The sequence below is a fragment of the Pristiophorus japonicus genome, chromosome 8, assembly GCF_044704955.1.
Source record: "Pristiophorus japonicus isolate sPriJap1 chromosome 8, sPriJap1.hap1, whole genome shotgun sequence".
NCBI lineage: Eukaryota > Metazoa > Chordata > Chondrichthyes > Pristiophoridae > Pristiophorus > Pristiophorus japonicus.
In genome coordinates, this window is record NC_091984.1 from 242,167,450 (window position 1) to 242,184,272 (window position 16,823).

At 44.5% G+C, this 16,823-nt stretch overlaps 1 protein-coding gene across 1 annotated transcript in view; it reads right to left on the reverse strand.

The window, feature by feature from the left end:
• rflna (refilin A) overlaps positions 1-1,042 on the reverse strand; it is a 36,792-nt gene extending 35,750 nt beyond the window's left edge. The window contains exons 1-2 of the mRNA XM_070888357.1: positions 993-1,042; positions 308-413 (exon numbers count right to left, since the gene is read on the reverse strand). Coding sequence (XP_070744458.1) covers positions 308-413; positions 993-1,042 — 156 coding nt within the window. The remainder of the gene's footprint in view (positions 1-307; positions 414-992) is intronic.
• Between the last annotated feature and the right edge of the window lie 15,781 nt (positions 1,043-16,823).

Sequence of the window (16,823 nt, forward strand, 5' to 3'; positions counted from 1 at the left end):
GACTTATCGTTTGGCCTGTTTAATTCGTGCACATGTTAATCCCATCATGACCATCAGAACCACCCTGTATTACTACAAGTACATGTGATATTATTCTTATCCATGGGTGAATTTGAATATTAAGTCCAATGTCCCACAGCTTTGAGTACCAGGGCTGATCAGCCAGCATTGCGTTAGTGTCTCTCTGTAAGTTGTCTATTTCTTCCATCAGCCGGATATACTGTCATCTTTTATTCTGGATTCCTTGCACCAAACGTAATTGTTCCTCATTTAGTTCCGGTATCTGTTTGCCTTGCGGTTCCCATACCGCCTCTTCGTACCCTTCTCGGAGGGTATCCATGATTGTTCCGTCGATGATTTCCGTTGTCTCGGAATATATGTGGTATCTATTTACATCTATTTTTCCCATGGGCCTGAAACACAAGTTAGGGTTGGTGATGACACAGGGGGTGACTCCTCCCCTGGTCTTAATCGTCGGGTTGGCTGCTCCTGTGCTCCATTCCCTTGTGGAGCAGCGATTGTTTCGGAATCGTGTTTGAGAGGAGTGATACTCAGCATGCATCTGTTTGTTTGGTGGAATCTGCAATCATCACCTCGACATAAAACCACTTGGTTAATTTTATAGCAGTCAGTTATGTCAATGCCTTTGGTACTATTGTTAATTTTAACCACCCGTCTGGCAGGCTGATGGTAACGTAACCGAGTTTGGTTTCTCACTTCACTAATATTATCAATCTGATATAAGGGGTCTCCCTTTGTTACATCATACTGTGGTATGGACAACATAAATCCAATTATATTCACCCGCCCAGTAATACATCTGAATTTTGGCACCCATTCGTGTCTATTCCTTCGTATCTCGCATGTGTTATTCATTTTTTTTATCTAGAGTCCAATTGATAAGTATGCTGTTCAGAATCCAATCTTATATGTCTCCAATCTGGAGTTGCTCCAAATTATGTTGTACCTCACTTAATATCTAGGCCCCATACCTGGAGCAAACTATCTCAGCCTGTAATCGTTTACTTATATCTTTCCCCATTGCGTGGGTCAATTTTATTGATTGGCATTTCGGCAATGTATGGGCCACTTGTAACAGTTCCCCTTCCGCACCATCTCCCCACCGCGCTTGTTGGGCTTGGTTATCCAAGTCCCTCCCCAGTCAACCACTCAAGACAACGCCATTAAGTTGTTAACCCAGTCGTATATTGCATACAGGCCTATGGAATTCATCGTCGTAACCCCTGCTGCATAACCCGTGCCTAGTGTTTCCGGTATTCCCCTTTTTGTTCGACCTTGCCCTGTTCCATTTCTGACATTAAATCTCAGGGTAGTGGGTTCCGGGCCTTCAAGGATCCGTTGTGCCAGGTCAGGTTGTGCTAGTTTCATTCCCACAGAAGCTCGGAAAAATTATATCCATTAGGTTTAGGATAAGTAGTCACTGACGCACCCCAAATTATATCCTTTCTTTAGATTCTTTTATTACTAGCCCCCCCTTTGGCTCCAGTCTTTATGGATGGGCATGTGGGAGGAGGATGTGTGGTGGTACTATAAAGAGTTGTAGTTCCCAGAGTGGTTGTTGGAGCAACAGTGGTGGATCTATTCCGGACTCGAATGTCCCAACACCACTGATCTGTACCCACATACAGGGAGGCCGGGCATGTTCTCCAACTGGTATCCCCTGGTTGAGGTCTCCCTGGGCAAAGACAGGCATGCACCTTATATTCCAGAGACCTCCCTTGGTCTTAATTTTATCCCACTGGCCAGTTTTCCTAAACATCCTGGGGTCCCATCCCCTTTTTGCTCCGTTCCGTTCCCACCCTTCTGTTTCTTGCGGGGTGGATTTGGCTGCTTGCTTGCAGCTTCGTCTGCCCAGGCATGAGCTTCTAGAACTGAAATTCCATCCAGTTGGATTTCTGCGCCCTTCCCCTTTTGGTCCTATGAACTTGCTCCTGTCCTCGGAATCAACTGGCGCCCATGGCATCGGCAGCCTGCTGCATTACAACCTTACTTAATACACTATACATAGCCATGCGTTAAAATAAGTTCTGTCCTTGCTCCAGTCCTTGGCTGCTGGGATGCATATTTCGGCAGTTAAATTAAACAAAGCTAGTTCATGTAGTTGTGTCTTTCCTGCGTGTGCTATATCTCTCGTAGTCCATCTGTATTATCCAGTGCTTGCATGGGCCTCAAGGTCCCCAGTATCCTGAGTCTCCAGAGTTGAAGTAGCCGCTGCGGTCCCATCTCGGTGAGTGTTTTACCTGCAAATTTTAAACAGACAGCCTGATCATCACCAGGTGTTAGGTTCTGGTCTACTCCTCTTTTATCCATGCATGTTGCGGTCACTCTGTGAAATCGGAGGTAAGGTTAGGTTGGGATTGTAGACTACACTTACCCACCATGGGGTACATTGGCTCTATTGCCATAGGTGATGGTGCTATGGCTGCGCACTGCACTATCCGTCTGGCCCCGTTTTAAAAAAAAATCTCTTCCAGCTTATTCATCTTAGCTTTTAACTCTTGAATTTGTTTTGTTTGAGTATCTTTCTTTTATTTGTATCAGGCGAGTATTATTACATAGGCTAGTTCTGTTTTTATTTTTATTCTGACTATCGCACCATTTCCTCTGTTAGGTGAGTCTTTTTTATTCTATTAAGAAATCCAAATTAATAATGTCCAGTATAAAACAGCTGTCAATGGAAAGGGTTAACTCCTTTACAGGTTTGTAAGAAAGCCTGATGTCATTACGTGACTTCACGTAATCATCTGAAAAATTCTTTTTTTTTTAAGTCTTTGTGCCTTCAAAACTTGCTTAGAAATTAGGAATCCGTTAAAACAGCAGAAATCATTAGTAAAGCCGTCATAATAAAAGTCTTCTCATCAGGAAAGACGGCATTTTAGAGTAAACTCCAATGTTTTCTTAACTTCTAATTGCCAAAGATTTTTTTTTGATTGATTTAAAATGAGACCACACATTTTTAATAGCTATTTTGTTTACTGAAATCCAATTTTTACACACGCTGTGTACATTCTAACATTTCATTTTATCAAACCTTGTGTTTTATTTCTCTCTCAGCACAAAATCAAAACATCCGTGCCAGTTCCATTTTCTATAAGAATTTTAAAATTTAGTAAGATTCTCTAATTCCCAGTTCGTTCTGTGCTGAGTTCGCATAGCTTAGATCTTTTCTCCTCGTTATTTTCAAAACCCTCCTGCTTGTTTAGACTGTTCGGGACTTTTCTTGATAAACAATGTCCATTTTGGAAATCTTTCAAACTGCAGTGAAACTTTCTTGTAATTTAAAATCATTATCAATGGAGAGTGTCTTTTACTACTTCAAATTCTTTTTTTTTCCAATTATATAGCAGGAATGGGGTACTGAAGTTGCATGTTCAGCCATAAACTCATTGAATGGCGGTGCAGGCTAGAAGAGCTGAATGGCCTACTCCTGCACCTATTTTCTATGTTTCTAAACCAATATCTTTTTCACAGCCGTTATCAACTAGTATTTAGTAAGTTATGTCTTTTTCCATCGCAAATACCCCTTTTTTTTTCCAGCAACTAATTAGTGCATTACGTTTTTTTTCCAGATCACCTTTCTTCAAATTAGGTTTTGTATTTTAAACGGAGGGCTCATGTCTCTGTAAATTTGTTAATTTAAAATCATCAGGCAATCGAAGACACTCTTCCTTTCAAATTGTTCAATTTGTTTTCTTTCAAAGTTGCGTCTTTATCTTTTTTCTTTTCTCCATAACTAGAACAGAGTCTGGCACGTAGGCTTTGAGGGCTGCTTTTCGTTATCTCAAAATGCTCCAGTTTCAAAGTCGTTAAAATGTCTCTTCTAAACTGCTAAAGGTTGCTGTTTTTTAACATTTTTCAAAAGTCCCTTTTACACCTTCGCCGATAACTCGCCACTCACCCAGGAGTTTGACCTGATCCTTGAAGGTATTTCTAGGTTGTTTCCAAACCTTTTAGTTTTATATCTCCTTTTTCCTTTAAGAGATCAGATTTAATTTAATAATTTTTTTTTTGAATCCACCTCAGTATTTTGCTGTGCCTTCTCTTAATATCTCAAAATCCCAATTCAAATTTTGTAATTTCAATCTTTATTTAAAACATTTTTTTTGAGCTAGAAGCTTTTTTTAAAAGGCATTCTTTATCGCATTCCTAGACTAAATTTATGTCTCTCAACCCAATGTAGTCAATCATTGCATGTTTTCTTTCGACAAGTAAGTGAGCGTGTCAAATAAATTCTTTTTTTTTCAACCACCGGGACCATGTATTTTTTATCTTTTACTCAACAAACCTATCCTTTGTGCATTTCCTAGCTCCGTAACTTATCATCCGAATATATCCACACCTGCGTTTCTAACTTAAAATGTCTTAAACTTCCCACATACAGGACAACACTACAAAGGGTTGAAAAAACTTTCACTCTGTTTGGAGAAGTGGGTGGAGCTGAAATAAACAAACAGCTGCTCCACTCTTCCAAACAGGCTTTTAAAAACATGAAAACATAAAAATTCATTCCGCAGTCAAAAAATCACACAAGGACTCTCACTCAACGACAGACATTCACAAAAGTCTCTCTTCATTCAACAAAGCTTATTAATTATTTTTTTTTCTTTGGCCGGCTCTATTGTTGGATCCATGATTTCCCATTCCCGCGTTGCCCCGTGGGAAAGAAATATTTTATCCTTACACAATTCCTTTTATCCTTACACAATTCCTCGCGTCGCCCCACGATTTAGTTTTACACAATTCCTCGTGTCGCCCTGCGATTTAGTTTTACACAATTCCTCGCGTCGCCCCATGATTTAGTTTTACACAATTCCTCGCGTCACCCCGCGATTTAGTTTTACACAATTCCTCGCATCGCCCCGCGATTTAGTTTTACACAATTTCCCTTTCCCTCCGCATCGCCCCGCGGTGTTCCTATTCACGTTGCCCCGCGATAGTCTATTTCCTTTTCCCTCCGCGTCGCCCCGCGGTGTTCCTATTCGCATCGCCCCACGATTTCCTAAGTTAAAAGGTATTCGCCAGATTGACCTGGATCTCGTTCGGACGCTACCTGAGAACCAGCGAGTGGCAAAACTTTCTTCAGACTTTTGGGACTGGAGGGAACCGACGTGGCATTTAAAAAGTACTCACTCCAGTGGCCATTTTCCTCCCGTCTCGTCCAAGGCTAGTTCAGCTCTTAATTCGCAAGCTTTCGGCAGTCGTCCGTTGAGATCCCACTTCTGACACCAAATGTTAATACGGATTCTTTTTCCCTCAATCTGTTTCAGCGAATACACTGACGCAAACACCTTCTTGCCTTTTCTGTAAAAGACCTTTATTGAAGATTCTCCGGCCGGGACTTGTCAAGACAAAGGAACACTCTCAATCAGAGCCTGTTTACCTTCCTCTGGACAAGCCCCTTTACGGCGCAAAAAGCACAGTAGTTATACATTTTCAAAACATAACACATTTGATTAGCACTTGGTCTATCCACTCCCTTTCTTTCTCCCCCCCCCCCCCCCGAGTATGTCCAATGGCGGGCGAGGAGGTCTCCTAATTAGAGCTGGCCCTGAGGTCAGCTTGTTTATAGCCTCATTAAATTCTTCTTCCTTATCAATAAAACCTATTTCCCTCTTATCAGTAAAAACCATTACGTTACCCTCTCCTATTCATGATTGCCTTTTCTTTCCCGTGACCCGTATTTAACCTCAACTCTCAGCAATCCCCTTTTTTTCTGTTGATTCTGCAATTGTCAGCATCTTGACACTTCTTTAGCTATTTTCCCATGATTCCCTATCTCCATCCCTCTGCCACATTCATAATCCTTCTGTACACATCCTGAATGCGTGCTCTGATGATGTATTCAGGACAGATCGGCAGCAGCGGTTGGGGGGGGGGGATGGTGGGGGGGGGAGCGGCAGAGCGGGTCATCACTGGGGTACCGCAGGAATGGAATTTTCAAAATCGGCGGCCATTGCATTTCACAGCACGGCCACAGATTTCCAGCAGTAACAGGCCTTAAGGGAAGCGACAATTTCAGCACCTTTATCTCTATCTCTGCTACCAAATCCTTCAATCATCTTAAACATCTCAGTTGCATCAATGTTTGAGCTTTTACATTCAAGAGAACCAAGGGGGTAGAAGTTATGCTGCAGCTGTACAAAGCCCTGGTTAGACCACACCTGGAGCACTTGTGCAGTTCTGGGCACCACACCTGTTGGGGTAAAAAGAAAACTTCTCTTCTTTTGGAGTCCCTGATATAAGGAATCAACATCCGCATGTATAGCGACCACGGAATCAATCAGACTAAACCTTGGTCCAACTGGTCTTTATTCAAACATGCAGGGAATATTTCCGATGAACCCTTCAAAGAAGAGGTTTCTACATCGACAGTTATGCATTTTCTGAGGTGTGCAACCCTCCTACAAAACCACTAATTGGCCGACTGCTTATCAGTGAAGTTACAGTGATTCGTTGACCCTTATCAGACTGACTCTGAGTGTTCCCCCCACCTGTCCATCTCCCATCACCTGTCAGTCTTATGGAATGTGTTGTTCAGTGGTGTCAACTTAGCCTCAGTACCTCATGACGTGTTTCCCAGGGTGGTGCCTCCTTATCCCTCTCCCAAGAGCTCTAGTCAAAACTACCAGTCACTACTATCCGTCTGTGTTAGAGTTCAATGCACTTACCAGCAAGCTTTGCTTTTTAGCTGTGCTCCATTTTAAACCCATTTGTAAATGAGTTTTATAAGCGAACTTTACATGTATATAAGCGAATGTCTACTTCCACTTTGGTGACAGTATTTTATCCCCTTACAATACTCTACCCCTTACAATTCCCCCCTTAAGGCTCTTGGCTATATGCCCAAGATAGGCCATTTCCCCAATCTATTCCTCATGGGTGAGCCTCTAGGGTTGTCCTTTCACCTGGGGTAGTACTACTTCCCGAACTGCAGGACCCACCTGTCAGCTTTCCCATCAAGGTTATACAAGATAAGTCCTTTTGGCAGAACTTGGTGCTATGGCCTGCCTCTTATGTCGGTTACACTTTATACAGGCTGACTCGCCAACATTTCCTCAGTGTCCTTTCGCACTTTGTCTATAGGCGAGAACCTCCGCTTTTTTTGCCTGCTTAACACCCATTTAACGCACATTTTATCGCTGAAATGACATATAACGCCCAGATTCCGCCCATTTTGGCACAAAATGGAAACTGACGGGCATTTTTAGGAAACTTATCGCCGAGCATTACTTTCCCCAAGTGCTTAACGCCAGGAAAAAATATTACCACCCCAGCCACTTTTTTGGGGCAGAATCAGCAGTATGGGCGAAATCAACACCCATAATATCACCCAGCATTAATTTCCACATTGATTCAGTATTACTGCCCGCCCACTTTTTTTTGTCATATAGAGCATATTTACGTAAACTAGCTGCAATGAGATTGCCCAGCATCAATTTCACCACCTCGCACACATATCGCCCACAATATCGCTCGCCCAAAAAACTGCGCAGAAAAAGTAGAACTAACCGGAACAAAACACAGCGTTATGGTTTTTTTAGACCAATATGTCGAGGAACCAACTAGGGGGGAGGCCATCTTAGACTGGGTGTTATGTAATGAGAGAGGATTAATTAGCAATCTCATTGTGCGAGGCCCCTTGGGGAAGAGTGACCATAATATGGTGGAATTCTGCATTGGGATGGAGAATGAAACAGTTAATTCAGAGACCATGGTCCAGAACTTAAAGAAGGCTAACTTTGAAGGTATGAGGCGTGAATTGGCTGGGATGGATTGGCGAATAATACTTAAGGGGTTGACTGTGGATGGGCAATGGCAGACATTTAGAGACCGCATGGATGAACTACAACAATTGTACATTCCTGTCTGGCATAAAAATAAAAAAGGGAAGGTGGCTCAACCGTGGCTATCAAGGGAAATCAGGGATAGTATTAAAGCCAAGGAAGTGGCATACAAATTGGCAAGAAATAGCAGCAAACCTGGGGACTGGGAGAAATTTAGAACTCAGCAGAGGAGGACAAAGGGTTTGATTAGGGCAGGGAAAATGGAGTATGAGAAGAAGCTTGCAGGGAACATTAAGACGGATTGCAAAAGTTTCTATAGATATGTAAAGAGAAAAAGGTTAGTAAAGACAAACGTAGGTCCCCTGCAGTCAGAATCAGGGGAAGTCATAACGGGGAACAAAGAAATGGCGGACCAATTGAACAAGTACTTTGGTTCGGTATTCACGAAGGAGGACACGAACAACCTTCCGGTTATAAAAGGGGTCGGGGGGTCTAGTAAGGAGGAGGAACTGAGGGAAATCCTTATTAGCCGGGAAATTGTGTTGGGGAAATTGATGGGATTGAAGGCCGATAAATCCCCAGGGCCTGATGGACTGCATCCCAGAGTACTTAAGGAGCTGGCCTTGGAAATAGTGGATGCGTTGACAGTCATTTTCCAACATTCCATTGACTCTGGATCAGTTCCTATGGAGTGGAGGGTAGCCAATGTAACCCCACTTTTTAAAAAAGGAGGGAGAGAGAAAACAGGGAATTATAGACCGGTCAGCCTGACATCGGTAGTGGGTAAAATGATGGAATCAATTATTAAGGATGTCATAGCAGTGCATTTGGAAAGAGGTGACATGATAGGTCCAAGTCAGCATGGATTTGTGAAAGGGAAATCATGCTTGACAAATCTTCTGGAATTTTTTGAGGATGTTTCCAGTAGAGTGGATAAGGGAGAACCAGTTGATGTGGTATATTTGGACTTTCAGAAGGCGTTCGACAAGGTCCCACACAAGAGATTGATGTGCAAAGTTAGAGCACTTGGGATTGGGGGTAGTGTACTGACATGGATTGAGAACTGGTTGTCAGACAGGAAGCAAAGAGTAGGAGTAAATGGGTACTTTTCAGAATGGCAGGCAGTGACTAGTGGGGTACCGCAAGGTTCTGTGCTGGGGTCCCAGCTGTTTACACTGCACATTAATGATTTAGATGAGGGGATTAAATGTAGTATCTTCAAATTTGCGGATGACACTAAGTTGGGTGGCAGTGTGAGCTGCGAGGAGGATGCTGTGAGGCTGCAGAGCGACTTGGATAGGTTAGGTGAGTGGGCAAATGCATGGCAGATGAAGTATAATGTGGATAAATGTGAGGTTATCCACTTTGGTGGTAAAAACAGAGAGACAGACTATTATCTGAATGGTGACAGATTAGGAAAAGGGGAGGTGCAAAGAGACCTGGGTGTCATGGTACATCAGTCATTGAAGGTTGGCATGCAGGTACAGCAGGCGGTTAAGAAAGCAAATGGCATGTTGGCCTTCATAGCAAGGGGATTTGAGTACAGGGGCAGGGAGGTGTTGCTACAGTTGTACAGGGCATTGGTGAGGCCACACCTGGAGTATTGTGTACAGTTTTGGTCTCCTAACCTGAGGAAGGACATTCTTGCTATTGAGGGAGTGCAGCGAAGGTTCACCAGACTGATTCCCGGGATGGCGGGACTGACCTATCAAGAAAGACTGGATCAACTGGGCTTGTATTCACTGGAGTTCAGAAGAATGAGAGGGGACCTCATAGAAACATTTAAAATTCTGACGGGGTTAGACAGGTTAGATGCAGGAAGAATGTTCCCAATGTTGGGGAAGTCCAGAACCAGAGGTCACAGTCTAAGGATAAGGGGTAAGCCATTTAGGACCGAGATGCGGAGGAACTTCTTCACCCAGAAAGTGGTGAACCTGTGGAATTCTCTACCACAGAAAGTTGTTGAGGCCAATTCACTAAATATATTCAAAAAGGAGTTAGATGAGGTCCTTACTACTAGGGGGATCAAGGGGTATGGCGAGAAAGCAGGAATGGGGTACTGAAGTTGAATGTTCAGCCATGAACTCATTGAATGGCGGTGCAGGCTAGAAGGGCCGAATGGCCTACTCCTGCACCTATTTTCTATGTTTCTATGTCTATGTTTCTATGTTCTACATTCCTTTAAAAGGCTGCTGTGCTTGAACCTCGGTGGAGCTCGGATGTACTCTGGAGATCATTGGAGTTGATGCGAACATCTCTACAAACATCTTGACCATACTGTGACCGATTGGAAATGAATAGGTGCCTTCATCTGGACATTCCTTGTTTGTGACCAATCGGTGGAAAACAGAGAGCTACTGCAATAGGGCCTGTCCTTTCTCACCTTCTCTTGGTGACCAATTACATGCAGCAGACTCAAGATCGCCAAAGGTACGCTCCACTGCATTATGCGCCAAATGTAAGACATGATGGACTGATGAGGAGGACGAGACATTACACCCCCCGCAAGTACAAGGAGAAGCATTCTTACTCGACTCGCCCAACACCACCTGTCTTCGGAGACTGCACTTCCACAAAGAGGTTATCAATGAGGTATGCCAGCTCATAAGAGCAGATCTGCAGCCTGCCAGCACCATCAGTACTGCACTGTCTGTCGAGGTCAAAGTCAGCACGGCACTGCCGTTCTACGCCTCAGGTTCTTTTCAGGCCACAGCTGGAAACATTTGCGGACTTTCTCAGCATGCCACACATCGATGCATTAGACAGGTCACTGAAGCCCTGTACACATGCAGGAGGCACTTGACCAGCGAGGCACAGAGTGAGAGGGCTCTAGGATTCTCCAGAATTGCAAACTTTCCCAAGGTGCAGCGAGCAATAGACTGTACGCACATCATGATACGGGCACCTTTTCAGGATGCAGAGGTTTTCAGGAACCACAAGGGATTCCACTCCCTGAATGTCCAGCTAATGGCAGTGAATGCTCAATTTCCGGGCAGCATCCATGATGCACACATCCTGTGTGAGAGCACTGTATCTGACTTATTTAACAATCAGCCACAAGGTCAATGCTGGATGCTTGTTGACAAAGGATATAGACTTGCCACCTGGCTGATGACCCCCTTGCGTGACACCCACACCAAAACAGGGCGGTGATACAACAAGAGCCACAGAGCAACTCGCAATATCGTGGAGAAAACCATTGGAGTGCTGAAGCAGCACTTTAGATGCCTGGACCACTCAGGAGGCGAGCTCCAATACCACCCTGAGCAGGTAGCTCAATTCATGGTGGTGTGCTCCATGTTGCACAACTTGGCTATCAGGAGGGGACAAGAATTGTCTGATGAGTCTGACAGTCCACCTCACCAGAGAGAGGAAGAGGAGGCGGACGCTGACATCGACCCAGACAATCAGGCTCTCGCTGAAGCCATGCCCCTGTCCCCCTGTAGACTGCATGAAAGGGCCCGTGGTGGCATGATAGCTGCAAGAGCCTTACATCAGGAGCTCATCAATAATCGCTTTGCCTGAAATAACGTTGGTGTTATTTACAAGGCTGACAGACTGCTGGGTGTGCAGGTCATACATCAATGGTGGGCATCACCTTGGTGACAGTTAAAGTTTAAGTTGATTGAAGTTAAGTGTAATTATACCCTTTGATGTTAAGGAATCACCAACGTGTAACGGTGCAGCTAACTGAGCCAATGCGCTACAAGGTTTTGTTAAATAAAAAACATTTAAACCGAACATCAGTATTTCTGTAAAAACCAACCCTCCCGCTCCGCCCCCCGCTTCTCCTCCCTACCTCTACCCCTTCCCCTCCTGACTCCAAGCTGCCTGGCCGAGGAGCTTCTCAGGTGATGCTTCATTGGTGGGGGGGGGGGGGGGTGACGGCCGAAGCACTGCTTGGATGGATACGGGAGAGGACGGTCCGGAGGTGGGAACATGCTTCGAGCCAGAAGCAAGATGTTGCTGCAATGGGGGTGTGGCACCTTGGAGTGCAGTGCCGCGCTCCAGGACCAGTGTTCCTGGCTACCAGCTGCAGGGCCTCCTCCATCCCTTCCATGTTATGTATTATTTGTTGGACAAAAACTCAATGCCAACTATGTTCTTGGTGCTTAGTAGGCTTTTTGTTGCTGGTGAATCTCCCTTGTGCCTCCCACAACAGACAAACAAGCACACACCACACCCACACACGCTTTCAGTCCCTTTCTGCTCCCTCACTCTCTGTCTCCTCTTCTGCGCATGCAATGGTGACCCTTGACTTCCTGAATTGCCGGAATCGAGCATTGCCATGCTGTTGCTATGGTCAGCGACACTTAACGGCAGATGGTCCAAAAAATTTAACGCTACCGCCCATTTCATATCCATCAACACCCATTTTCAAAAATAGAGACTAGATGCTTTAAGAATGGGCGAGAAGCCGGCGATCTGAAAACCCTTTTTTACCGCCCACGCCAGAAATATCGCCCATTTTTGGCCACTAAGCACAAAGGTGGCGGTTCTAGTCCTATGTCTTCCATCAGGACTATATACTTCAGTCTTTGCCTCCGAAATCCTGCTCCAGTCGAGTTTGTTCCTCATTCAGATCGAGTATTGGTTCTCCTTGCGGCCCGATGGCCTTCTCATACCCTTCTCAGACAGTGTCTATCATTGTCCCATTGATGGTTTCTTCCTTTAGTTCAGGGTTTATAATGTATCCATTTAAACATGTCTCGTCAAGTGAGATAAAGCAGAAGTCAGTATTCATGATGGCGCATGAGATAGCTCCTTCCTTATTTGTGACGGTCATTTCAGTCATCATGGTGCTCACACACCATTCCCCATTTCCTCATGGAACAGTTTCATAGTCCCGTTTTAGCGGGGGGGGGGGGGGGGGGGTGATACTCAAGGTGCACCCGTCAATTTGGCCATATCCATATTCATCTTTGATTCTGCATAGTGGATCTCGACATAAAACAACTTGGTTATTTTTATAACAATCATCTATGCTGAAACTCTTAGAACTGCTGGAAAGCAACTAATGTAACATCTCTGTTTAAAAAAGGGGGCAGACAAAAGGCAGGTAACTATAGGCCGGTTAGTTTAACATCTGTAGTGGGGAAAATGCTTGAAGCTATCATTAAGGAAGAAATAGCGGGACATCTAGATAGGAATAGTGCAATCAAGCAGACGCAACATGGATTCATGAAGGGGAAATTATGTTTAACTAATTTACTGGAATTTTTTGAGGATATAACGAGCTTGGTGGATAGAGGTGTACCGATGGATGTGGTGTATTTAGATTTCCAAAAGGCATTCGATAAGGTGCCACACAAAAGGTTACTGCAGAAGATAAAGGTATACGGTGTCAGAGGAAATGTATTAACATGGATCAAGAATTGGCTGGCTAACAGAAAGCAGAGAGTCGGGATAAATGGGTCCTTTTCGGGTTGGAAATCGGTGGTTAGTGGTGTGCCACAGGGATCGGTGCTGGGACCACAACTGTTTACAATATACATAGATGAACCTGGAAGAGGGGACAGAGTGTAGTATAACAAAATTTGCAGGTCACACAAAGATTAGTGGGAAAGCGGGTTGTGTAGAGGTCACAGAGAGGCTGCAAGGAGATTTGGATAGGTTAAGCAAATGGGTAAAGTTTGGCAGATGGAATACAATGTCAGAAAGTGTGAAGTCATCCACCTTGGAAAAAAAACAGTAAAAGGGAATATTATTTGAATGGGGAGAAATTACAACATGCTGCGGTGCAGAGGGACCTGGGGGTCCTGCAAAGTTAGTTTGCAGGTGCAGCAGGTAATCAGGAAGGCGAATGAAATGTTGGCCTTCATTGAGAGAGGGATGGAATACAAAAGCAGGGAGGTCCTGCTGTAACTGTACAGGGTATTGGTGAGGGTGCACCTGGAGTAGTTTTGGTCACCTTACTTAAAGAAGGATATACTAGCTTTGAAGGGGGTACAGAGACGATTCACTAAGCTGATTCCGGAGATGAGGGGGTTACCTTATGATGATAGATTGAGTAGACTGGGTCTTTACTCGTTGGAGTTCAGTAGGATGAGGGGTGATCTTATCGAAACATTTAAAATAATGAAAGGGATAGACAAGATAGAGGCAGAGAGGTTGTTTCCACTGGTCGGGGAGACTAGTACTAGGGGGCACAGCCTCAAAATATGGGGGAACCAATTTAAGACTGAGTTGAGAAGGAATTTCTTCTCCCAGAGGGTTGTGAATCTGTGGAATTCTCTGCCCAGGGAAGCAGTTGAGGCTAGCTCATTGAATGTATTCAAATCACAGATAGATAGATTTTTAACCAATAAGGGAATTAAGGGTTATGGGGAGCGGGCGGGTAAGTGGAGCTGAGTCCACGGCCAGATCAGCCATGATCTTATTAAATGGCGGAGCAGGCTCGAGGGGCTAGATGGCCTACTCCTGTTCCTAATTCTTATGTTGTTCTCTTTAATTACCATATCTGGAATAGTCATGGTAACGCATGCGAGTTTGAATTCTTATTTTCCCCATATTGTCTGTTTGGTATAGAGGATCTCTCTTTGTTGCATCATACTGTGGTATAGATAATACAAAATCTATTACATTTAAATGTCCAGTTACACATCTGGCCTTTGGGACCCAAGCATGACTGTTTCTCCGCACCTCGCAGGTATGAGTCATGTTTATTTCCAAGGTCCAGTTGGCAAATACATCGAGTGTTATGCAATCCGGCACCTTTCCATTTTGAAGTTGCTCTCGGTTATGTTGTATACCATTGAGTAACCATGCTCCATATCCCGTACATACTAGATCTGTCTGTATGGTTCTACTCAAGTTTCTTTCCGCACTATTTATCAAATTGATAGTTCTGGCATGGTCTCGCCATGTATAGGTCACTTGTAATAAGTCCCTCTCTGCGCCATTACCCAGTTGTGCCTGTACCTTTTCATTATCCTCACCCTCTCCAACAATCCCTGTAAGGTTCGTGTTAGGGCGTCAACTTGATCATCTATCGTGTGCAGGTCGATAGTGGTTACCATCACAACTCCTGCCGCGTATCCCGCCGCCTACCATTTCTAGTATCCCTCTTTTTCCCCGGTCCCGCTTTTTACCTGACCCTCTTTCCACATTAAACTTCATGGTTTTTGATTCACGGCCTTCAAGTGCTCGCAGGGTCAGGTTTTTAATTAGGCTTATGCTGTTTGACCCACAGAAGTTGGGTATGGTTAAGTCCGTTACATTTAGGAATACAGTAATTATTCGCTGATGTACCCCGAAGTGTATATAATCCTTGGTCCAATCCACCTTTTGCCCCAGGGTTGGACACATTGGTGGCACTGGGGGTGTGGAGGTCGGGGCCCTGGTAGTGCTCACTGTTGCTAAGTTAGTTGGTGGGGCCGTGGTGGTGGGTCTATCTCGGGAAATAACCCACCAACACCATTCATAGACGTCTGCATATTGGGAGGGCAGGCATATCTTCCACTCATCCTTCCCTTGCTGGGGAACTCCAGAGAATTGAGGGAAATTTGGAGTGCACCTTATCTGCACCCCCTTCCCCTGGGTGCAGTATCTTTGTCCCGCCCCTCCTGGTTATAAGAACATAAGAACATAAGAATTAGGAACAGGAGTAGGCCATCTAGCCCCTCGAGCCTGCTCCGCCATTCAATAAGATCATGGCTGATCTGGCCGTGGACTCAGCTCCACTTACCCGCCCGCTCCCCGTAACCCTTAATTCCCTTATTGGTTAAAAATCTATCTATCTGTGACTTGAACACATTCAATGAGCTAGCCTCAACTGCTTCCTTGGGCAGAGAATTCCACAGATTCACAACCCTCTGGGAGAAGAAATTCCTTCTCAACTCGGTTTTAAATTGGCTCCGCCGTATTTTGAGGCTGTGCCCCCTAGTTCTAGTCTCCCTGACCAGTGGAAACAACCTCTCTGCCTCTATCTTGTCTATCCCTTTCATGATTTTAAATGTTTCTCTAAGATCACCCCTCATCCTTCTGAACTCCAACAAGTAAAGACCCAGTCTACTCAATCTATCATCATAAGGTAACACCCTCATCTCCGGAATCAGCCTAGTGAATCGTCTCTGTACCCCGTCCAAAGCCAGTATATCCTTCCTTAAGGAAGGTGACCAAAACTGCACGCAGTACTCCAGGTGCGGCCTTACCAATACCCTATACAGTTGCAGTAGGACCTCCTTGCTTTTGTACTCCATCCCTCTCGCAATGAAGGCCAACATTCCATTTGCCTTCCTGATTACCTGTTGCACCTGCAAACTAACTCTTTGGGATTCATGCACAAGGACCCCCAGGTCCCTCTGCACCTCAGCATGTTGTAATTTCTCCCCATTTAAATAATATTCCCTTTTATTGTTTTTTTTCCAAGGTGGATGACCTCACACTTTCCGAAATTGTATTCCATCTGCCAAACCTTAGCCCATTCACTTAACCTATCTAAATCTCTTTGCAGCCTTGCTGTGTCCTCCACACAACCCGCTTTCCCACTAATCTTAGTGTCATCTGCAAATTTTGTTACACTACACTCTGTCCCCTCTTCCAGGTCATCTATGTATATTGTAAACAGTTGTGGTCCCAGCACCAATCCCTGTGGCACACCATTAACTACAGATTTCCAACCCGAAAAGGGCCCATTTATCCCGACTCTCTGCTTTCTGTTCGCCAGCCAATTCTCTATCCATGCTAATTACATTTCCACTGACTCCACGTACCTCTATCTTCTGCAGTAACCTTTTGTGTGGCACCTTATCGAATGCCTTTTGGAAATCTAAATACACCACATCCATCGGTACACCTCTATCCACCATGCTCGTTATATCCTCAAAGAATTCCAGTAAATTAATTAAACATGATTTCCCCTTCATGAATCCATGCGTGTGTCTGCTTGATTGCACTATTCCTATCTAGATGTCCCGCTATTTCTTCCTTAATGATAGTTTCAAGCATTTTCCCCACTACAGATGTTAAACTAACCGGCCTATAGTTACCTGCCTTTTGTCTGCCCCCTTTTTTAAA